The sequence below is a fragment of the Oenanthe melanoleuca genome, chromosome 11 (genome assembly GCF_029582105.1).
Source record: "Oenanthe melanoleuca isolate GR-GAL-2019-014 chromosome 11, OMel1.0, whole genome shotgun sequence".
NCBI classification, from domain to species: domain Eukaryota; kingdom Metazoa; phylum Chordata; class Aves; order Passeriformes; family Muscicapidae; genus Oenanthe; species Oenanthe melanoleuca.
This window is the reverse complement of record NC_079345.1, coordinates 10,931,735-10,956,261: the sequence shown is the minus strand read 5'-3', so window position 1 is coordinate 10,956,261 and position 24,527 is coordinate 10,931,735. Positions and strand designations below refer to the sequence as shown.

The window sequence follows — 24,527 nt, the reverse complement described above, 5'->3', positions numbered from 1 at the left end:
CTCTACACTTCTAATGAAATCTGAAAATATATTTCCACTGAATTCAGAGGAAGGTTACATGAGTGAGGAGTGGACAGCAAATGATTCCAAGTGTGGCTTCGGTCCTGTTGTGACGCTGCAAGCAGGCACTGCAGGGCTGCAGCCCTGTGTGATCCATGGGCAGTGCATGGCCTGCCGTGGCTGGGCACAGCTCCTGCCTGGCAGCACAGCCCAGCCCAGCTCACCTGTGCTGTGCCCCTGCTGCGGGCCAGGCACGGAGGCTGCAGGGGGAGGACCCGCAGCCTCTGCCCGGGTTAGGAGACTCGGCGTCAGGAGATGAGCTAATAATGGTCATGTAAATGGGGATGATCTTAAGTATTCTGCTGTTCCAACAGAGTTCCTTCTCAAAGTAAGAGAACAGGCAAAACAGTAATACACAAAATACTCTGTGTTTTGGCATCACTGCTCAGAAACTTAACGTAAAATCAAAACAGACTCAGCATTAAAAAAAAAAAAGAAAAAGAAAAAAAAAAAAAAAAAAAAAAGTAATTACATTCAAGCTAGGCAAAATACCCCCAAAGCATTATCTGGTGAAAATTTTTGAAATACTGTCTTGTTTATACTAAACTAAAATAGAACTTCAATATTTCAACAAAAAAAAAAAAAAAAAAAAAAAAAAAAAAAATCCAATTCCTGGATATAATCTCCCTTTGTCACCTCTACCTAGGGCCCAAAGTAAGTCTATTTAGAACTAGCATGACTGCAGTGAAATGGATAAGTGATCTAAAATGATCTAAAGAAAAACAGAAGTGAAGCTGGGATATATATGCTAATTTAATTTTCTTTTTAAATAAAATATTATGGTTTATGTGATATTGTACCAGAGAGAATTGTACAAACTAAAGAATTAGGCAAGTGTGTGTTTTTCTTTCTCAACACCTCTTCAATGTAGTTTATTAAATAAGTAAACTTGAGTAATCTCTGCTATACTTTTAATCCATAAACATGACGTCATTATGTGTTTTTCATTACAATGCATTTATCTCAGGAGTACTTTAAAGATGGAAAATGAGCCAAAGTATTTATAACCTTCTGTACATGATGCCTGAAAGGAGTCCAACAAATTCTTCTCTCAAGCCATTCTCTTAAAGGTCCTTCAGTAAAAGTATGGCTTTGAAATTCTACTTTTTTTTTTTTCTTTCAGAGTAGATGGAAGTATGAAGTATTTGCAATTTTGAGTAAGTATTCTTTTTTTTTCCCTGCTGGTTTAATAAAAGCCAGTACCTATCTACAATAAGTGGAGTACTCCAGTAATTTCCCTGGTCCTGGGTAGACTCAATTTCAAAGAAACTTTTGAAAAGCCTTTTTTCATAAAGGTTTGAATGTATGCCTACTGATGCCAACAATTATGATTCAGGAAGCAACACACAAATGGTGACTCTGTTCCATCTTCAGCTATACTTTCTTCTGACTCATCATCACAATTCAATTTTAAAAGCCATTAAGAACACTCAAACTGCTTTTCTGATGTAAGAACAGAAATTGTATTGAGTGAATCAGTCATATACAAACTTGAAAGTGTGCCTGCACAAATTCTCACTGCTGCCCAGAAACCTTTCAACTTGCACAGGTAAATGTGAATGTTCCAAGCCTGGCTGATTCCCACATGAGCCTAGCAATTTTTTTTTTTTCCCCCCTGTGCCAAACTTTGTATCCTTACAGCCTTTGCAAACCCTGTGTCACTTCAGTAACAAGGAAATAGTATCTGAGGCTCAGTAACAAAGACACTGGAATTTATTCCATCAAACCACAGGGTCAGGAAGGAACCTCAGAGGTAACAGCAAATAGACCAGATCTCTTAACACCCAAATTCTCAGGTAGGCAGCATGAGACCACACAGTTCCCTCCCACTGGCAAAGACAGCAATCATGGGAGAGGCAGGAACATGAGGGAGAAGGGATGGAACGAGCTGAGGCTGGACTGAAACTCTCTGCTCCAGTTTTACAATGCAGAGTCAGCATTAAAAAGACCTGACATTCCCTTCCACAACAGGATCCACATCTATTGCCCCAGCCCTCTCCACAGGTTTAGGGAATGTGGCTGAATTTACCTTGGGACATGTGTGGGAGAAACATCCAGATTCTCTGGGGGGTCAATAACAACATTTACCCACGAACTTTAGAACTCTTAAGTAGAATAAGGTACTTGGCAAATTTTAAAACATCCAGATGAAGTAAGCACTTTGCAAACTTTAACTCATCCAGACACAACAAGGTACTTACTGGAAATTTTTGGTTCAGCTTTAAGAAGAGGAAGGTAGAAGAAAGAGGGAGAAAGAGACAGAAAAAGGAGATAGAAAGGTAAAGATTCACCATCCTAGGACCCACTATTCCTCCAGTCTCCTACACTGTTTCTTTTGTCTTCTGTAAGAACTGGGAGGAAGAGAAAAGGGAGGAAGACAACATCTCTGCTGTCACCTGTTAAGACTTAGTCCCTTCTCCCCAGAGCACAGGTGAAGGATGGAAGGGACAAAACAAAAAGGGTGGAATACAGAAGGAGGAAAGAAAGACAGAGCACCAAGCAGGTCTGGTTTAGAAAAGAGTCTAAAGCCTCCTTGAATCAATAGAAAGTCCCTTTAATTGACTGCAATGGCTTTGAATTAGACCTATATTTTACTTATCAAGTACAGCTGCTGAGAAACAATAATATTTTGACTTACCCTTCAAAGCAACAACTACACTACTAACTTTGGGCTAAGAAAAAGTACAATTAATAGCATATTAATTCATTAGAGTTTATCTCACTGAAGTTCCCATCAGGTGGTAGAGTCAGACCGAGTTTAGAAGTGATCACACATGCATGAATATCCTGTATAAGTGAGGCCATAAAGAAAATACTTTTGTTCTTAACATTAAGTCAGATCAAATATTCATTGATATCTACATCTCTTAGCAAGTATCTCAAGCAAAGATCAATAAACACTTATTAGTCACTGACTACATTTCCTGCAGTAAAGGAGGGAATTTCAGCCAACAGATCAGAGAAGCCAAACAATGGGGGGAGCTGGAGTTTAGTGCTTGCCTGCCAGATGATCATTTGCCTTCTCATTGTCTCAGTTGCCACAACTAGAGAATTGCAGATCAAAGGAATATTTAAAAACTTTAGTCATTCCTTTAAAACATAAGTAATTATTTCAAAATACAAGTATAGATTGTTGCAAGGGAAAAAAAAAATCACAACTGCAAGTTTTTGGTAGTGAAAATTTTTTCAGGCCCAAATCAGGAAATTACTTTATGAAACAGGTAATTAAAAAAAAAAATTAAACTTTTCAAAGATTTACATGTGCCTCTTTGATGTTTCTGTGGATTGCTGAAGTCTCTTATTTCACCTGAGGTATTTTACCACCTCAAATCACATACAATATTTGAAATAATATTCTAGCAGAAAACCAGATATTTGAGTTATTTAGAGAGCAGAGATGACCATTAATACTGCTGAACTATGTTACAGAAAAAAGGTTTCTGCTGCTTTAAAGAAAGTATTCCATAACCTTCCAAAATAATCTGTGTGTAATGGACAATATAGGATTACTTTTTGGCAGAGGGAATATCCTGTTGCTATTGACTGCAGTGTTACAGTATCCTCACATACTAGTACACAGTTATTGTGAGATAAAGACCACGTTGAAAAACAAACTGATCGCTGCACTGAAAACAGTGAAGGAACTGTCCAGTGATATAAAAATTCACTTCTTTAGGAGAACAATGACTGGAACAGTGTCACTTCTAGATTAGCATTAGAGAATAAAAGTTGTAACTGAAACTAAGAAATTAATGCAGTGTATTCCTTACTTCTAGGGATGCCATTTTAAAGCAAGACAGGAAAATTGGTATAGAGATGATACTGTATATGGTTATATATATATATATACACACATAGATATATATAATTACATGTACATATATATAATTTATATCATCTGTTGATATAAAGCTGTGTGGTGTGTTTCTGGTTTTCTCCTCCAGCTCTCCCCACATTCATACATTTGTTGAATTTAAACTGCTGGAACTATTACAAGGTGGAAAAACAGCTACTGACATCTACTTTTTACAGGGAATTTACAAGGACAATGTCTACAGAAAGAAAAATATGCTCACCATGAGCAATCCAAATTCTTCTTTAAATTTCTTTGTTAGTCTAGAGGAATGTGATAGGCAGAAGCTTTCATTTTACAGTAGAACCAAATCTAATTACTTAAAGAATTATTTTAATGAAAAGTCTTAGTGAGATATACTGAAGTGTTTTTCCAGGTGAAAAAGGTTACATTTAATCCTTGTATTGCAACAAATTCACTCACTCATGTTTTCCAGTTCTAATTTCATCCAATGTTCTTTAAGGCAATGATTTGAAATGCACACACATGGCCTCTGATATATTTCAGGTGCACACATTGCAATATAAAGCACCTAAAGAAGGGTGTGGAGATGTTTCTGGAGCAATCTTTTTCTGAGATTTTGTGAGTTTAATTCAACAATCCCCAGTGCAAGGGCACACTCACCCTGAGAGGTGTGTAGTACCCTGGGGGAAAGGTGGGCAGCAGTGCCCTGGCTGTCCCCAGGGCTGGGGAGGTGGCTCTGTCCACCCTTAGTGACCACACTGCACATCCTCTGTTGGTGGCTGTGGAAGGGATGGGCCTTTGGTCATCTCTTGGAAGCCATCAAAGGACTTGATGAGACACTGCCGAGTTACAAGATAAAAGCAATGTATAGTTTCACAGTCATGCCTTAAAAACAAAAGTAATTATTTGAAAATGCTGCTGTCATCATGTCTCTTTCAAATGCTACAGTGACTTACCGTGGTACTAATGTCACACCATCTACCAGCACAGGTTATAACATAAAATAATTAGTGACTAATGCTAGAGGATGTGAAGATATATATTAAAAAAAAATTAATAGAGCTGTAGACATACAAATTTCTTTGGCTAGATCAGATCCATACAATAACTGGGAGTAGTCTTCCAAAGGACCCATTAGTTATCCTTTAGGTCTTCTAATTAATGATCTAGTCTTCTGGGAGCCTATTAATAACTCTTACATTAATAGCAGCATAATTCTAGCTGAGCATTAAAAAACTGAAGCACTATTTTATAAGTACTTGTACAATAGAGTTTGGGACTTAGTAATAGACACATACACAAATACATCAGATTAAAAATTAAGGAACAGAAGGTGTGATTAGGGACTGCAATAACATCTCTAAAATGAACTGCTATACTTTCATTCAGGACTTATGTTCAGTGATAGAGTTGAGGTTTTTTTTTTTTTTTTGGTGCCTCAGTGGGCCAGATTTCAGTGTTGAAAAGCTAATGACAGATTCCAGTTCTCAAGACTATTTCCTGAAGCTCATGAACAGAATGTGCCAAGCTGGTCTTAAAGAATCAGTCCTCATTACCATGAATGACTAATATTTAATAAAACATCTGATCACAAAACCAAATCTAAAAAAAAAAAAAAAAAAAAAAAAAAAAGTCGTAAAATAACACTCCAACTTGCTACTAAATGCAATGTTCTTTGATATAAGTCTATTTCAACTTCATTTATTCCAGGATTCTACAGCAGTCAAAATAATCAATGCAGAATTTTCCATGTGATTTACACATTGCTTTTTAAAATGAATTGTCTGAAACAAAAAAAAAGCTTTTTTCTGCTGCCTGGCTTGTTTTCTAAAACATATTCTCTTTCTTTTAAAGTGAGAGAACGACCTCTGCTTCAGGAACAATTTTCTGAGACAGTGTGTTTATCAAATGGCTTCTCTGCTTTCATGAAAACAATTTATTTTCACTGAACTCCTCAAGATAAGCATTGAAGTCAGGAAGAATGTACAATGACATTTATAATTACATTCAAGAAACAAATATTTTGCTAAAGAAAGGATTTGGATTTTTATCGATTTTAGAGATACAAAATATTTTCTCTCTTCCAACATACCATTTAATGATATTGTCTCCCTGAAATTACAAACTATATTTTCATATGCTGAAAGAAAAGCCCAGGACAGTAATCTTCTCATAGAAAGGCTACAGTGTGCATCCTAAACAATGAAATCTGTAGTATAATTCTTACAACCAAATTGCCTTCCTTGCCCCTGTCTTTGGAAATAATCTGCAGAAAAGGACAATTTAAACTGGAGAATACTGGCCCCTTGCAGAGCCTCCTCCAAACAACCCCTCTATGCCCAATCTTAGAAAAGAGACCAAACATTTGTCTCTTGAGAAGGCACATCCTTCTCTCCAGCTTTCCTCCTACGCTTTCCCCTTGCTCAGACATTTCTTAAGCTCCAGAGCTCAGTGCAGAGCCTGTGGACACAGGGCATGGTGCCTCCCATTCTCTGGGGAACTGGAAGACCTTGCTAAGAAATCTCCCTCTGCTTCCCTTATGGATTCATCCCTGGACCTGTTCTCAACCACCAACAACAGAAGCTCAGTCATGCCAGACAATTACTGCTTCCTGCTATATTCTCAAATGCCCTGAAATCAAGGTAGTCCACAGTGTATCTCATCTTTCAGGACAAAGCAGCCACAGATTTAGCTCTACACTGCCAGTATTTTGAAATGCAAATTCAATAACTACCTATGCAAAAGCTGCCCATGAATATATTTAGAGTTCCATTTGGGCTGCCTGGAAACGTGGGGTTGGTTGGGGTTTACAGGATTAAAAAGACATACTGCTATCACTCCAATGAATGCCCTTTAATTTGTGGGAATTCATTTTAGAATAAAAAATTTAAGATCTGATTTATTCCTTGTCCGTCAAATATCCTAGCTTTTCATTATCCCATTTTTTTTTCAGTGCATGTAGGTAGTTCTCATCATAAAGATCCCCTGATAAAGTTCTCCTCCAGAGACACACTCTTTTTGTAGGCTCAGCTAGTGAAGAAATATCATACATTTGTAATATTCAAAGAGAAGTTGAAAAAAAATCAAAAGCAGCTGAAAAGAGATTGTGTTTCACTAATATACACCAAGGCTTTATTTAAAATATACAGTGTTAAATTTGATCAAATATCAACCCACTATTCAGAGTGAAATAATCTCTTTTAATTTGCATGTATCTGTGTGTGCCAAAGAGAAGTGTGTTTGCTTTCAAGCAGGTGCACATCCTGCTATGACTAAATCTCTAACTCATCAAATTGCTTTACCAGTGTGGGACATGCCCTATTTCTGGAACAGCTTCAAGTATTTTCCCCAGCATTTCAGCCACCTGTTTACCGAGTTCATACTCCAAAGGAGATGCATGCAATTAGAAACAAGGAAATGAAAATAAATGACCTTGTTTGTTATAAATAACAAAGAGACTCAGCAAAATTAATGCAGTGAAGCCTGACCTTCTGACCTGAAAGAAAGAATCACCTCATTCCTTTGTAGCAGGCTCACAATGCTCCAGCACCAGGCATTGTTGTGCAGCTTTGCCTCTTTTGACGGATCTTAAAGGAGTATATTCTAAATATTAAATGTTTTACAAGTTAGATTAGGAAATTTGCATTAAAACGAATGTTGAAACAAAGTCAAGAGAGCAATGCTAAAGATTATCACAGCTTAATTTAGAGAATCCAGGTAAGGTGTGTGTATGGCAGTTCACAATAATACAGATTTTCAATTGAAAAATAAATATGGCATTCGAGGTGCTAAAAAGCCATGAAATGTCTCCTTCAGTGTTCAGTGAATCCATGAGGGAGAAAGTTTTTAATTAGCCAACTCCAGGAAAAGGAAACATTTTTCTTTTGTTAATTGTTTTTGCTATGATGGTCTGACTTTTGAAAAAAAAAAAAAAAGCAAAATACTTCCACAACTACTGCCAAAAATATACACTTTTTTTTTTCCTCATTCTTTAATTAGGCAAGTAGAAATGCTTTCTTTTGTATGAAGCTTACTGAATAATGTTTCTATGGGTTACATTTTCACTTTTAATTGATTCATGTCAGTCTGGAACAGTGTCCAGCTGCAACGGATGGCAAGGTGTTAGAAATTTGTTTCCCTGCTTGTCTTTGGAGAAAATGAGAACACAGTGTTGTTTTTGTGGCAGTCCTCACAAAAAGAGCAGTGTGTAATTACAGTGCTGGTTCCCATCTTGTCAGTCTCCCAAACAAGTCTGTTATTAATGAAGCAGCTCAGAACCGTTGCAGAAATGAAAGGAAAATGCATTTGCATCTCATTGAAAGCAGTCCCCACAACAGGTATTGTTTGATAAAGATTTTTCCAAAACTTGTTTTGTGGGTTTTCTTCCCCTTCTTATCTCATTTTCAATGACATCCATCCAGCTGCTGAGGTACAGCAACACCCTTCAAAGCAATCACAGCCTCAACTGTGCAAGTTCCTGCTCCACCCAGAGCACACTGATGGGACTGGGGATGGGGCAGCTCTGCCTGCAGTGCCCAGGGTGATGGGCACAGCCCAGGGACACAGACTGGGATGGGGCAGCTCTGCCTGCAGTGCCCAGGGACACAGACAACCACCAATTCAGGGCCACAGGAGGCATGGCAGTCACAGAGAGGCACTGGGAAATCAGTCTCATACACAGGAGGCAGCTCCTGGGCTGGAGCAGCAGCCAGACCAGCAAAAGGCACCTCATGCAGGACCATGACCAGAATCAGGAGCATGAGGGGTCAGTGGCTCTTCTCCTCCCCACCCTCTTCCTTCTTCCATCATTCTGCATCCAGTGGAGCCCCTCTACCCCCTTGGCATGACTCACTCCTGCTCCCAAACTTTTACAGTAAAAGGGTAACCTGAATGAATAATTTCCAGCAGAAAAAGAGCTGATCAATACAGCCTCTCCTTCTGCTCATGCAAGTCTCATGAACAGCTTGTGCTTTTGTCCAAATGTGAGTATCATTAAAAATGAAATACTCCTCATAGATAGGGATATGTTGAAGTGTTTGAATCAGAGTGTTTTGGGGCACTGTCTTCTCAATCAATCTGCATTTGTCCTCACAGATTGAAACCAGAGCACTCACGTGTCTAAACACTGATCTGGGAAGCCCTGGATGAGAAAACCTGCATGACAAACAGCTTCTGAGAGCTGAGCCCAACCAGAAGAAATTCTGCATTTGTGGAGCATGAAGTCACAATCTCTGTGCTGCTCTGGGGCTCCACATGTGACCTACCAAATACCCAGGCTGGAGAGGGGCTGTGGATCGGTGCTGACCCGCCACAGTATGAGGTGGAAAAGGAAGAGCAGAGCTGGGGATCCGCTACCAGGGCTCATGCTTAGAGCATGACTTACACACAGACTTACACTGCCAAGTTTACTGCAAGTCATGCAAGCACCAAAACCATGCTAATGTGCAGTTCTAACATGCAAGCTGCTCGTGCAAGCACAACCATTTGCTCTGCACCACATCCTTGAATGTCCTTGCAGTACGTGGGTGAGACAGACCTCACTGCTGGGAGGAGTGGTCTTTTCTGTAATGACAACCCAAAACAAATACTAACAAAGGCAAAGGACACAGAAGTGTTACATCCAAAAATCAGTGCTAGAGATATGCAAATAAAAACAGTACTTCAAAAGGCTTCAAATGAGTAGCATCCAAAATGCGTGATATTATAAACTGGGTTTAAAAAGCAGCAATTTTCAGGAGCATTGCTTTACATGAAGCACATGCATAACTGGCTTTGAAATTCAGCTGAACTCAAGTCTCCCTGGAAAGCAAATGGTGTAGTTTTACTCCTTGGCTGTTTCACTGATTCAGGAAGGGTAGCTACCCACACTGGAGCAGGAGAGCAGATATTTTTTTCCCAAGAATACAGGAGGCACATGCTGACTAGAAAATAGTTGCGAAGAACAGAGTTCCTACACAAAAACCAGGGCTCACCCAACTGCAGCTCTTGCAATTCACAATTAAAGGCGCCACATGGTCAAAGTTATTGTCACTGGATCTGGCTCTGGACTGAACAACCACAACTCTTAACTCATTCCTTCATTAAATGCTTTGCCATTCCTTGAGAATGAGAAAAATCACATTTTCCTGTATTCCACTGGTAAACAATATCTTATATATATTAAACTGTTCTATAGTAGTCATCTGTTCTTTCCAAGCTGTGACAGGACTTTGAATTATGTGCTCTATCAGCAAGGGCTGCAGTAAATTCCCCAGTTATGCCATGCGTGGCAGGAAACACCCGTGACAATGAAGCGAGCAGAGAACTCATACATGACGGAATCCACGCAGCAGACTGGTTTTTGGGGACAGTTGGGCCTCAACAAACAATCCTTTCTTCTCAGTCTATAGAGGAGCTGCACTGGGGCCTACTTTGGCCATTAGTCTAAGGAAAGCCTTTGTTGAACATATAGCTGCTTCTCACATTGAAAGAATAAATCACATTCTTATTCTGGGTATGTCTCCACTGCATTCACTGATGTGAATGTTGTTCCATGGCTGAAAAACTGGGTAAACAGCGTGCCCTGTGCAGCTCTGAGCTGTTGTGGCTACATTACTGCCTGAAAAACCTCATTTACAGCCAGCCTGGATGTGCCTGTAAGAGCAGCAGCCCTGGCAGAGATCTGTTCTTCATACGGCATATCCCCTCTTTTCAGGAATATTTCATTCCTCAGGCTGGATTACCAGGATTTGAACCACTTTGGAACCCACTTTACCTGAGAAGGAGAAGGGAATATCCTATCTTTTCTATGTGCCTAGTGAAGCAAAACACAAACTAGGAATGGTTCTGAATCTATAGGGTTTTTTTAGGGTTATGTCGATATATGTTAATTTCTCAGGCACACATCCTAGAAGTACATGTATAGTGCATGTTCCCCTTCTAATACTTAAAATCCAGAGTAATTAATGTTCCTTACTGCTTCAATGTACTGCAATTCAATATTCATTCACCTTCACAATCATACACCTCTCTCCACTCTTCAAAGTGCTTCATCTTTTACTATTAACTTACATTTATGTCCATCTCCATATCCTCGAAAGCAAAGGGAAGCTCCAGGTTTCAGCAGACCATAGGGACCTCTGCTGACAGTTTCTATGGAGGCGTCATCCTTGGGTGAATACAACTGGTCTTGCATCATACCTGAGCCTCAGTTACTGGAGATTAAGTTTTCTATTTGATAGAGTGAGTCTGATGATCCATCATCACACTGGTGGAAAGGCTCCCATTGCCAGGCAGGATGTTACAGCTTCAGCTCAGCTTTTGATGGACTCCTAATATTAAAAAATGTAGCACTTGTTAGTCCACGTACAAACAGAATTCTGCAGGAATTTATTTGTCTCTGGCAAAAAAAAAAAATCCTTTTTCCCTTCTATCCCCCATTTTAGTTAGCACTTTTCCATGAAGTGTTGTGTTACAGAAGAGAACCATAGTTGAACAAAAGGGGAGCTCCTGGTAAAACAGGGAGGCTCTCGGGAAGCACTGATCCCTGAACAATTTTAGTTCAGAACTACAGCATGCAAATTTCTGGGTTATGATTCCATATATAACTAAATAAATAAATACACACACAAATGTATATGTGCGTGTGTATGTGTGTGTGATGTGTGCATTTATGTACTCCTCTGCACAGATGGAAATTTAAATTAATTTTAAAAAAGAACCCAAAACCAGAAAAACCCAACCAAACCCAAAAATCAAGTAACTCCTCTGATGACACAATCTTTTTTGTTACACATGTTTTCAAACAGGATAAATGGAAGACACAGAAGCATATACAGTAAAGTAATGTTTACTCCCTCTTTCCACATCCAATTTACTTGTGCTGTTGGGGAGTCACTGCAAAAAAATTTCCAATAACCACCTCTAAATTAAAATTCATATTTTGAAGTTTTTCTCCTTCTTTTATTATTTATTGCAATAGAGCTGCCTTGCAAAAAGATTATGTATAATTATTGGCAAAGAAAATAGCTCACTGTAAGTGCTAATGGTAAATGTCTATGTTTTTAAAACCTTAGATACACTAACCCTTCAAATTATTGTTTCAATTGTTTCTTCTTCTTGCTGCCATTAGTGAAATATTTTATATATGCAATTGCTTCCAATTTGTGTAAGGAATTCCAAATAAATACAGTGGCCATTGATTTCTCTTAGTTCTTCTCCTTTGTTCTTGAATCTCAAAAGAGTTCAACTAACCTGGTAGCATTTATCCTGCCTATTCCCTTCAGAATTATCTCTGACTCAATGAGATGACCTCCTAATTTCCTCTGTTCTATAGACCTGCTTTCTCTAACTTTAACAAATAACTAAGGTCTCTCTGCCCTTGTACCATACTAGCAGTGGTTTTGAAGCTTTTCTGATTGTACAATAACTTTTTTAAAGAATAATTAAAACCAGAGACTGGTCTTTTGAGCATTACCATGATACTGTCATGCTTCACCAGTATCAGACTACATGAAGCCTCTGTATTTGCATTTCACACCATACTCTGATTCTTTTTGCTGTTCTTTTTTTTTTTCTTTGATTTTAATTTTTTTCCCCCTGCTGAGAACTTTACAGTCTTACTGCTGTCCATAGGTGTGGGCTGTCTTTGAAAGTGTGTTATACATTCTTTACTGATTGCAAGCTTGTGGTCTTTCCTATTCTCCTCAGTACAGTTGATTGTGTTTAAATACCCTGACTCAAATAAAGTGAGGATGTGACCTCTCATATCAACTGTTCCTCCACATCAACCTCACCTTGGTCTCATTTTGGTGCCCTTCTCTCTATTGAAAAGGCCCATAGTACACAAGGATGATGGAAAGTGCTGTGTACAGAAATATTCTCTTGTAACCACAGACTATCCAAACCACATGCCATGACTTACAATCTGCCAAGAACTCACTGTCCAGGACTATACTTCAAGTCTTCAGGCATTTCCAGCCAGGCACTATTCCCAATAATATGGTTGGTATATTCTTGAGTGTTTCAGTTTCTCCCAGAAATCTGGGTTGATTTTTAAAGTTCTAATTTATCTCAGTATTCAGAGTCTATTTTAACTCCTTTTTCTGTTTCGGTGTCTCTTCTTTTTATTATCCTTATCTTCATCAAGAAAACTGACTCAAAGAATTTAACATCTGAACAATGTAGTTCTCTCAACCACTGGTAGGTTACCTTTGCAATGTCTCAAACTCAGCTGCATTCTCCAGTGACCTCATTTCTTGTGTATTCAGAAAATCTCTTATTTATCTTAGCCTTCTCACAGACTTCTTTTATTTTCTTCTTTTTACTTACACTTTCCCCTTTGTTCTGTAATCTTTCAATCTTCCCCTGCTTTATCTTGCAGATGATTGATATATGCATTTCAACAGTCTCAACTGCTATTTTATTTATCCCAAATAAATATCCACACTGGATGGCAGGTAGAATTCTCTAGCTACAAAACTTCAGCTTTGAAAATCTCCTATTTTATTTTCCATCCATACCCTTCCATGATCCCCTCATGCTTTTCAAAGCTGTTCTTTCTTCTTGCACTTTTTGATTTCACTATAAACCTAGCTTGGTTATAACACCTCATATCAAAATATTCTCCCATTCTTACATCTCTAGTCATGCTATATTTATTATGCACACCCATGAAAAGGATTGTTCCCTTTCTAGTCTAACCTTTTAAATTGTGCAAAGAAGCAATATTATAGCATTCAATCTGTGATTTGAGTTACACACCCAGACTGATTTAAAGCTAGACGGAGAGGCAATTCAAGTATGTTGTGTGTTTAAAGGACTCTGTGTGAAATAAAAAGAAATCTATAATGTTACCCTCAGGATTTCAGGCAATGATATTCCAAGTCTGAAAGAGAGGGAATAAAGAAACTGAAAAAGGATACACACCACTGACCAATCAATTGAAAAGTACGGTAAATGGAAAACAGAAGCCTCCCTGGATTTGCCTTATGGGCTGACAGCAGTGGCTTTGTATAAAAAGACAGAGCACTTATGATCCACTTTCTACTTGAGACATTATAAATTAGTTTTTCTGAAGGCATAATCCACCGTAACAGATTCTAAGGTGGTGTGGAAAAATCCCACCACTCGTTGATATGAACACTAAATGATGCCCTGTCTGTCATGGATCCCATGTCTCTTTGCTCAGGCAAAGCCTGTCTCTGGGAAACTCAAAAAGTTATTGAAATGCACCAACCTTTATTGCAAAACTGAGCTGCACTGAGGGTGATTGCAACCTTTATTAAGACTCAGGAGACTTTGGTTAGGCCTCACAGTAGACAAGTTACAAAAGGCTTCTGTCTTTGTGCTACTAAGTGCAGGAAAGAAACCTCCTACAGGCTTTGAATGAAGATGAGAGGAGCTCCCCTGCACCCAGATTTCCAGCAGGGATCCTGGCTTGCCAGCTCCTTGCCAACACACAGAGCCTCACCATGGGCAGCCAGCTCCATCTCCTTTCACAGACACAAAGCCCACCTCATTACTTCTGGATCCCAAACAAATCTTGGGGACCTATTTAGTGAAAACTCACATGCAAGAGAGAAACTGTCTGGGGCAGGATTCCCCAAGTTCCTATTACATGGCTGGGAAACCACAGAAATCTCAAAACAATAAAAGTGGGAGCACATAGTGTCCGACCATAGAGATAGACAGAGAGATCTCTCAGAGGATCAGTGGTTTTAGAGCTGGGTGGTGATGCAGGGAGCATTTTCTGACACCTTTTTAAATATCTGTAACACTGTTCATTTCTCCTGTACTTCTGATTTTCTCTCAGCTCCAGGAGTATTATAGTGGCATCTCTCCGAATATATTAGGCTTTATAATGATGTTATAGAATTGTCAGCAAAAGGAAATGGAATTACACATTAGAAGAGCAAAAAAAAGGGAAGTCAAGCCTGCCAGTAAGGCTTCCTATCTCCTTCAAAAACTTCCTTTGGAAACATGGTGGAGAACAAAAGAAGTCTGTGCAGGCAACCTGTGTCACTCCACACTCATTAGCACTACTCTCCAGTGAGCAGCACAGTTAAGCTCATCATGACTTCTCTAAAATACTAATCATTGTTATTTTCAGTAGGATTCCTTGCATAAGGAAAACCATAAGAGACTTTGCAAGCTCACTTCTAAAAGACAGTAAGTGAAATATTCTCCTCTACAACACTTCTCTCAAACAAGTTGAACTTATTTTACAAAACCACAACTCACCTTTCTAGTACAGGGACACTCCAGGCTGTAAAGTAAACAGGCAAATATTAAATGAGGTGACTGACTCAAATATTTACACAAGCAAAATCACTCTTATTTTGTCAGAAAACAAATAAAGTTAAAGTTGGCAGAGTTTTATAAGCCATCACACTTCACTTTGTTTTTCTACATTTTTGTGGCCCAAACTTGAAAGGCAAGGTAACCTTGGTGACTGCTGAGGTGGCACACAACTGCTCAGGACAGTCCCACCACCCTCAGGACTTCAGTGGTTCAGGACAGCAGACACCAACTCCTCTGAAAATGCGTGGTGGGCATGTGATTTGGATAAAGAAAAGTTCCAACAGAGCCTCACCCTTTCCTCTCATTCTTGCAGAACATGAAAAAAAATGCTTTGTTTTCTAAGTGCAATATATTAAAGGAACGTAATGAGGAAGCTTTTGTTTATATTACAGGCATTGAAAAGTCCTACCTCAACATCTCAGTCACATCATTGTTTTGCTAGGAGGGTTTTCAGAAGGTGGAAAGAGACAATGGAAAGATAAAGTCTAATGGACAGGATAAACACCTTCCCTGGAAATAATGCAAAAATTATACAGAGACTATAAAAAACCTACTTAGTTTTAATGACAGATTTATTTCAGAACAAATCAGGCTTTATAGAAATGCTTAGCTTAGCTATTCTAGCACTTTTTGTGTACAACTTAAGTGATATAACTTGATAGGGAAGGCATTGACTGGAGACTAGAAGGAGATAGCTCTGTTCCAAAACAAGGCATGTAAAGGTTGTAGGCATGTTTGGTGGAGAGTGCCCTAACTCATTACAGAATGGGATTCGTATACTTACACAGTGAAAAGCTTGGATTAGGCACACAACATAATTTCCATTATGTTAATGTTGCTTTAAAATATATTGCACAGAGTGCTGCAACAATCAAATTATCAATTATAATGTCTACTCTGAGTAGGAAAGTGTTGCAAACAGAGGGCTGATTACTGCTTCAGTACTTCCAATCTGCATACTCATTGTTTAGTACAGGGAAAACAAATTATCTTGTGTTGGCCCTAGTTCAAATTTAATTAAATGAGTGCAAAGCAATTATAATAAAGTACAATAGTATAGTAATGAAAGGAAAATAACTCATTAACCTATTAATCTTTATTTATGTTCCTCTCAAATAAGTATGTAATTTCTTTATCACTGCATCCCATAAGAAACAGCAGCTCTCACTGCTCATGGCCTGCTTTAGTGGGGCTTATTTTGTTAAAGATCATTGTATGACTTCACTGTTACTATTTATATAGATTTTATTTAATGTGTCTGATTTCTCCTCTCCCTTACACAGTGTATTTTAAAACCCTTTCCCACATATCTGTGATGTAGATTACAAACCTGTTCACACCCCCCATTTTCTTTTAACACTTGTCAGCTCTGAAAGGTAAACCTCTCTAGGAGCATTGCTGTGCTTCTGTCATTGCATAAGGGAGGGAGCATTCCCAGAACATCTGCTCAAAAAGACGCTCTTACATTGAGACATAAGATGAAAACGTATTATTTTTAAGAGGACCTGACACAGCTATTGCTTTACAATCTTTATGGGTATAACAACACACCCCATATTTTATTTTCAAATGTGGTTTTTTGATTCTTCATTCTGACATTTATCTAGGCTGCTGGGTTGTTTTGTGATTATGGCAAATCTCAAGTTTAAGGAAAACCAATATTTTTAGATGATTAGCAAAATATTACACTGTGGTGTACTTTAATTGTGCTTGCTTTATGCTAGCTCTTATTATTACCTTATCTCTCCAGAACTGGTTTTGTTTTCAATGACATCTTACATTCCAGTGTGTACATTTAATGTCACACACCAGTGCTTAGGTTATTGCAGCCAGTCAGGGTTGAATCTGTCCTTTCACTAAGCTGAGCCACTAACAAAAAAAAAGAAAAAAAATACAAAGCACAAAAACCACACCAAACCATCACCAAAACTACACCATAAAGAAGTAGCAAGATTATGAACAAAGATGTATTTTAGAACATTTTATGAAATAGCAGGTTTTTTTCTATTAGACTGAGGAAACTAATAGCATTGATTTTTTTTTTCCTACTAAATGAAATGAAGTAGAGGTTGGACTCTCCCATAAGCAGTGATTGAATACTATCCTGGAGAGTGGGACAATTGGTAACTGCTATATAAACTATAAGAAAAATCAAATTAGAAGGACCACAGATTTAAAATGCAGTTTTCACTTCCTCCATTTAAGGTTTAATCACTGGCACATATTGAAGAACAAAGGTACCTGTGTGAAATGTTTAATCAACAGAAATACAATTCTGAATACACATAATGGATGAATGAAGGCTGCTTTTGAAAACTGGGAAACAAAACTTTCACAACAGAGTTTACAGTGTCAGATGTCCTGAGGCTTCTTCCTTTCCATGCATGGACCCTGTGCAGGCAGGATCCAATCTTACTGCCTTAAAGGATTCAAACAGAATAGCTTCCAAAAAGTTATTAACAGATTCTCTGAGAGGACTGTAGAGGTGCAAATTTACAGCTCAGATGGCTGAGAAACATACAAGTTCACCATATCTTTCCTCTTCACACATAGCAAAAAACTTCTGCCTTGCAGAGTGTATTTCTGGTTTCACAATCTGCTGCTGAGAACTCTGTTAGCAAGAAATGGAACTCTTTAATCATAATGACACTTAATGAGTCACTCTATTCTTTGCACATTTTTAACACTCAGTTCTTTATTTCACACTTACTGCTCAATTCTTGCTTTTATATTATTGCAGCACTAGTACTGCACTAATACAAGCAGGCACAGAGTTGTGTAGCCCTGTTGTGTGGTATGGGACAACTGGCATTGTTCATGGTGACATTGTCACTGACCTGCTGGAGAGCAATCAAGAAGTGCAGAGGCATCACCAATAGGTGGCACATTCGTATTTTGCAGAGTACAATGCCATAATTATTTTTGTTTGTTTTTGTTTGTTTGTTTGCTTTGACAATGAATCATGTTTTAATTGCAGTATTTCAACATGTGAAGTAACTAAATCATTAAAAGAGGAAGAAAGACAAATAAATAAATTTCACTATGTCCAACCATCAGACTCTCATATAAATTGTCATCTTTTCTGTCCAGAGTTAAATACTTGTCATCAAGCTAAATCAATGTTTATTCTCTATGTACAGCAACCACTAGAGGGGAGTTTGACACTCACATTGCAAGTTCACAACAATATGCTAAACTGCAGGGAAATGTAGATCAGAAATCTGCAGTAATTAAAAAAGACCATCCTGCCAAACTCACGACTTCTCACCATCTTTCCAGATTACTGAGTGAGATGATTTCTATCTGACTTAATAAAAGTCTAAATCCTGCTGCCAGTGGAGCTTTGTCCGGCTTCTTGATACATAAAATGAAGCAATGAAGCTGCAGTGAGCCGAGGAACAGAATATGAACCGTGCTCAATAATGAAGACAAATATAAAATAGAATTGCTGAGATGAGACTAGACTTCACAGTCACTGAACTTTTTGAGCCCTAGGACAGTTACACAAGGGAAGATTCTTCCTGTCTTACCCCTGCCTGCAGATCACTGGCTAAATGTGATATTTGGTGAAAATATGCAACTTGAAAATATGCAATGATGTCTTCTGTGTGCACCTAGACTGTACAGTTAACTGGCCTTGATGTTTCCTCCTGTGTTTCTTGTTTTTATTTAAGTGAATTGCTACTGTACGGTGTACCACAGGATCAGGTTTTGAAAAAGAATCAGTCTCCCTTTGCTGTGGGTACAGTGCACACCATCCATGAAATTTTCCCTTAATGCAAACACACAATTTCACTCAAGTCAACTTACACCTGTAAAAGGTTTGGCCATACCCATATAACCCTAAAGATACCTGCCAGGACATCAGACATGTTTCAGAATGCTTGGTGGGGGTGGGAATTAGGGCACAACTCCTCAAATGCCAGGGCACAGGGAGCTACAACTGATGCATGTTGTTTGATCCAGTTTGATCCTTTGTACACCCACCTCTTTAGCCAGAGGGAATACTTTAAGCCTAATTGATTTAACCTATGAATCATACACAATATCATCATAACACAAGCTCATGTACCACAGCACCATACACAACTCCTGTAGTAAATAAACCAACGCCATGGATTCTGCAGCTTCTTAAAACTGTAGTTTGCATGACTGTGGATATTTTCAGGTGCAAGCACACATCTGTCACAAGCAGAATATATCTATATAAAATAATTTTTCTATAACTGAGTCTAAATGTACTTCTACTGATCTTCAGAATACTGAAAGAGTGCAGATACAAAATAATGAAAAAAATAATCTGCCTTCTAGAAGAAAGAAGTGAATGCACTGCACATTGCTTGTCACAAAGAATGTATTTAATCCATGCTCTTATTTATAGCATCAAAATGTTTTTGACATAGCAAGGAGAGTAAAAAGTCAACAAACATGAGACAAAGACTAAACAAAACTGCATTCAAATTAACTCAAACAGTACTGAAAGGGACATCAATCATGTAAGAATATATAAAGCATACATTTAGAAGTTAAAGATGTTGTTTATTACAATGACATTCCTATTGTGCACCATAACATCCCATTCACCTGATTTACTCTAACACCTAGCAGTGTAAATCAGTGGGTTTTTCCACTGACCAAAATGACATTTCTGTGGCATACAACTGATGCAAGTGGAGAATTTGACCCGATATCTGAAAACCTTCCATTAAATAAGTAATTAGTGTACACAGGTGTTGTTTTTCCCTAGTAATTGATGTGCAAGTCTAACCTTTTCTAAAGCCTGGCCATTTGCTTGACAGACAAGAATTTATTTTCCTCAGTAATGAGCACAATTTCATATGGATGTGCTTTTTTTCCTCCCCAAAGTAGAAAGACTATCTAGATTTCAGCATTTAATCTTCCTCATGACAAAATCTTATATGGCCCTTAAAGACCTTCTGCAGCTCCAGTGAGTTTATGCAAGATACTGGAACTAGTCCTTCTGGAAGGCATCAGCTTGGACACTGGAATGTGGACACACATGCCTGAAGATCTGGAAATATATTGAGAACAACTGGAGATTGCTGCCCTAACCATTCATACTGGAAAGCTTCCAGGAACCCATAGGTAGTTCAAGGCAAAATGAGGCAAAAAAAGGCATTTCTTCATGTTTACAACTTAATGACAATATTTTGCACAACAGCTCTCCCTCCATGGGGCATGGGACCAACCTTATAGAAGTGATCACAGTTTGACTGCAACTTTTGCAGCAGAAAATCAGTACTTTTGTCCATCATAAGAATTATCCTTCATAGATTAATTCCCAGCATGAAAATTAGGCATCTCTAGTTTAAAGAGATTTCAAGATCCGTGTATTGTGATCCGTATTGATCGTGAAAGGACTATAGGTCTCCACTGCAACACTTAAAATTATCCCAAAGAATTAAAATGATCCTAAAATACTTCATGAAAATAGAGCACCATGTCAATGCTTTCATAAATCCAATGCAAACCCTGCATCTGGAATAGTCCATAAGTTTTACTCTGTTCAATATTCAAAGAAGATTACACACATGACAATGGGATGAACATGGACATCTAGATAAACTTACAATAACTGGTTAGAATTTGCCAGCCTTGCCAAATTAGTAGCTCTAGAAAAAAATCCTTAAAGTCACTATTTACAAAGTGTGATTCTTCTGTTTAATGGTGACAGAGAATTCAGTATGTAGTCCAGATGGTTGGTTGCACAGATAAAATCCAGCATGGCTTTTTGGTGCTATGGGCAGGCTGTCTGACTGGCTCACACTGTGACAGACAGATAGATTGATAGACAGACAAACAATGACTTTCTCTTTTTCAAAGTGTTTTGCTGATAATACACACAATTTTTTAAAAAAATCCAGCTATGCATAGATCTCAGTTACAGAACTACTACAGAAGAGATGGGAAAACATCAGCAGAGTTTCATTTCAAGTTTACAAGTTCAGATGTTTCTGTTGTCCCCTTAGGAAAGAAAAGGGCAAGGACTGAGTTTGAAAACCTATTCAATAATAGATCTTAAGCTCTTAGCTAGAGCAGGACAATTCTGGGCTAGCACAGTGATTCCCCAACAGCTGGTATACACACTTTGTAGTACTACAAGCTTTTGGCAGAGAAACTCAACTAACACTGGATTCTATTCCCAGTGCTGTCTTTCCCCAACTTTTAACCCAGGGCAATTTAGCTAACTTCTGTCTGTTCCTGGTTAGCCATCTGGTAAATAGATAATATAATTGCATCCTTTATAGGCTTATTGTGGGGCTTAATTATTGAAAGTCTTTAAGATAAGTCAAAGTTCTTGGTGAAGAGTTGTGCAAAGCATTAATAAATAATAATGGGGGCAGCATTAAGAGGAGGGGAAACTTAAAGCTGAATTGTTGCATAACAGAAATGTGCCCAGCTAAAGCAAGAGAGATATAGGTAAGTGATTAGTTGACATGATGTGAAAAGGAAGGGAGCAAAATCACTCAACTAATTGCACTAGAAAATGTAGAAAAGGAAAATAGGCTAAGCTGAAATGACAAAAATAGTAAACTTGGACAAATGGGAAAGGACAGAGCTGGCAAAACAGAGTAAGTTATGTGTCACTGGAGAGGTGTCAAGATGGGACTAAGCCAGGAAGCTTAAACTGACTGGAAGGAGAATTCCTCTGTGCTGCATGATTCGTGTTTCACTCTGCCGCGGTTCGCTCACTTCAGAGCGTGGCTCACACGGGCTGCCCTAATGGACAGCTGTGCCACGGGGCAGCTGCCCTGCTGTGCCTCGTCTGCAGTGGGCGGCTCCTCGGGGAGCTGACAGCTTCTCCTGAACGTGTGGCATTTCTGGGACAGACATCTGCACAGGCATCTCCATAACAGCCTAAGGGGAGCAGTGTTGACTCCCTTCACCAGCCTGATCATGTGCAAATTACATCATCTGCACTACCTTCATTTCCTAAGCATAATTGCCCTAAGTGATCCATTGATTGCTATCTGACACTCAGCTTTTCTCTTCTCATCTCCCAGATGTTCCTGGTTTTGTCATGGCTCTCAGCTCCATCAGAGATGTGACAACGCATATTGAAAGGGCATGGTCGTATGCAAAGAAAGAATTATATCAGATAAGTACAGTAAAGAACCATAGTGTTTAAATAGCATTATCACAAATTTAATAGTTCACAAATTAAACACAATTAGCTTACTGTTTATTCAGCTTTCATTGGAAAAGTTGTTTTATATGCTGGATTTCTTTATTGCAAAGGCCATGCACTTTAGATAGCATTTTTTGAAGAACCCTAACTTTTTTTTGGGAAAATAATAGATATTGATTTAAATAGTGGGTTTTTTTCTGCAAGTCCTTCTTTCAGCTGGAAATTTTTGGATAAAATTATATTTATAAAACCATTAACTATATCTTCTGCTTGTTTCACATAGTTCTAAGGGATAGCCCAATGGGGGTGGGAGGGAGGTATGTGAACAAAATATCTTGTCTACCAATGTCAATGGGCTCTTCTCCCCTAAGGTACAAAGATAACCTTTGGCTTTCCAAAATATTTCAACCATACTGATGAACACCCCTCAAAAAAACAGAAGGAGTCATAAAGAAGAATACCAACTAGCAAGGAGAAAAGATGATAGGAGGAGGACTTTCTGGTTATTTTCCATACTGCTGAGTCCACAGTGCACACTCTGAAGTATACTGAACAGTTAAGTGACTTTGTTCCACACAGTAAGTTTTGAAAAACCATTTGGCATCCTCACTTTTTGCTAAACATTGGGCCCTGCTCAAACTTGCTCTTAGAAGTATGAATTACTCAGAAAAAATCCATGCCTTTTAGCAATACAGTATTAAATATGAAGAGTGAGCTTACCTTCTGTCACTCCACTACTCATTTGCCTGTTACTGACAATGAAGGTGCATCACTTCCATTAAAACTTCATTCCAGCTTTCATGTTTTTCTCTAAAAAGAAAGCAAGTGAATCCTTGATCTGTCAAAGACAAATGTTATTTTGTTTTAGTCTGTCTGACCAGTCCATCAATTACAGTCACTCATCTGCTGTGGAAAAGTGAACAGAGCACCATGAATTTGCTAACATTGCATCTGCCATTACATTTTTCTTTGATAGTAAGTGAGGCATAATAAACCTTGATCTTTTCTTGTATGCTGCTTTTTGTTTGAAAAGTATGATTCACTGGATAATACATGCTGTTCCTCTCCAGAATCACATTCTACAGTCAAAACAAATTTCTTCTTTGGATTCAACGAAAAACACTATTTGTTGTTCTTAAAAAATAATAATATAATGGAGGAAACTCCATGTGAAAATTTTAGGCCCATGTTTTCAATGCTGACACCTGCTGAGTGATGCATCACAGAAAGAGAGCCTATTATCACCATAAGAACTCAAGAAAATTCTTTCTGAATTCCAGTAAATATATTCCTTTTCAACAGCTTATTTGAGATATATGAATGTGATGAAATTCTGTGTTCTTTGTGAGTGAAAGTGTTTTCATTTTCATTCAGGAAATAATCTGTAACCCCCAATGACATTAGAAGGTTTATTTGTCTTTGAGTGCTCCATGGAAGTCATTTGAACACCTATGTCACAACTTTTCAGCCTAAAAGCTACATTGGTTATCATTTACACACACACAGTTGATCATTTAGGGGCTGGAAACGTATTCTAAGACCTTTCACTGCCAATGCAAAGGAATTTTCCTAACAGTACAATTTCAGTAAGCCTGCCTCTCAAATAGACTGTACTACTGAGCTGCATGTTTCCTCTAACACACTCATGACTCACCTTCTCCTATTATGCTTCTTGCAGAAGAACAAAAAAGCAAGGACAGCACCAGTCAATCCTTGTCTTTCACTCAAAGATAAAAAATTACATACTGTATCACAGATTAATTTATTTTCAAATGTTTATTTACATTTTATTTAGAAGCTTTCCCCTACAATCTGGGTAAGATTTTTCACTTTTTGAAGAAAGAGAACACAAAAGAAAGATGAGAAGGCCCAAACTAACCTAGATATAAGTAAGCCTACACGTGGGTGTAATCCAATTCAAAGAACAGGTTTCAGCTTGTGTTTATTGCTGTCTCACCTGAAGTTAATGGATTCACAGACTCTTATGAACCCAACCCAGTATGTCATCTGTGCACAGGTGAACTGACATTAATTAAATAAAATCACAACAGAAAATAGCAGTAATGCTCCTGTTAAATATCTTTTGCCTGTATATATGCAAGTCACTATGATTACTTTGACTCCACTGCTCTTTCCAACACTGAGATGCATGTGAAAAAGATTTTAAAACAATATGAGATAGGTTTCTCTCACCCCAACACTGAGGCTCCTTTAAAATAT

At 38.2% G+C, this 24,527-nt stretch overlaps 1 protein-coding gene across 3 annotated transcripts in view; it reads right to left on the bottom strand.

Moving 5' to 3' along the window:
• TOX3 (TOX high mobility group box family member 3) overlaps window positions 1-23,143 on the bottom strand; it is a 97,334-nt gene extending 74,191 nt beyond the window's left edge. Inside the window, exons 1-3 of one of the 3 annotated variants that reach the window (XM_056500916.1) lie at window positions 23,028-23,143; window positions 15,098-15,122; window positions 10,928-11,187 (exon numbers count right to left, since the gene is read on the bottom strand). In XM_056500916.1, the coding sequence (XP_056356891.1) occupies window positions 10,928-10,945 (18 nt within the window). In that variant the 5' untranslated portion in view covers window positions 10,946-11,187; window positions 15,098-15,122; window positions 23,028-23,143. Of the gene's footprint in view, window positions 1-4,537; window positions 4,717-9,849; window positions 9,899-10,927; window positions 11,188-15,097; window positions 15,123-23,027 lie in introns of those variants that run through there. The other 2 variants (XM_056500917.1, XM_056500918.1) reach the window with 2 other exon arrangements.
• Between the last annotated feature and the right edge of the window lie 1,384 nt (window positions 23,144-24,527).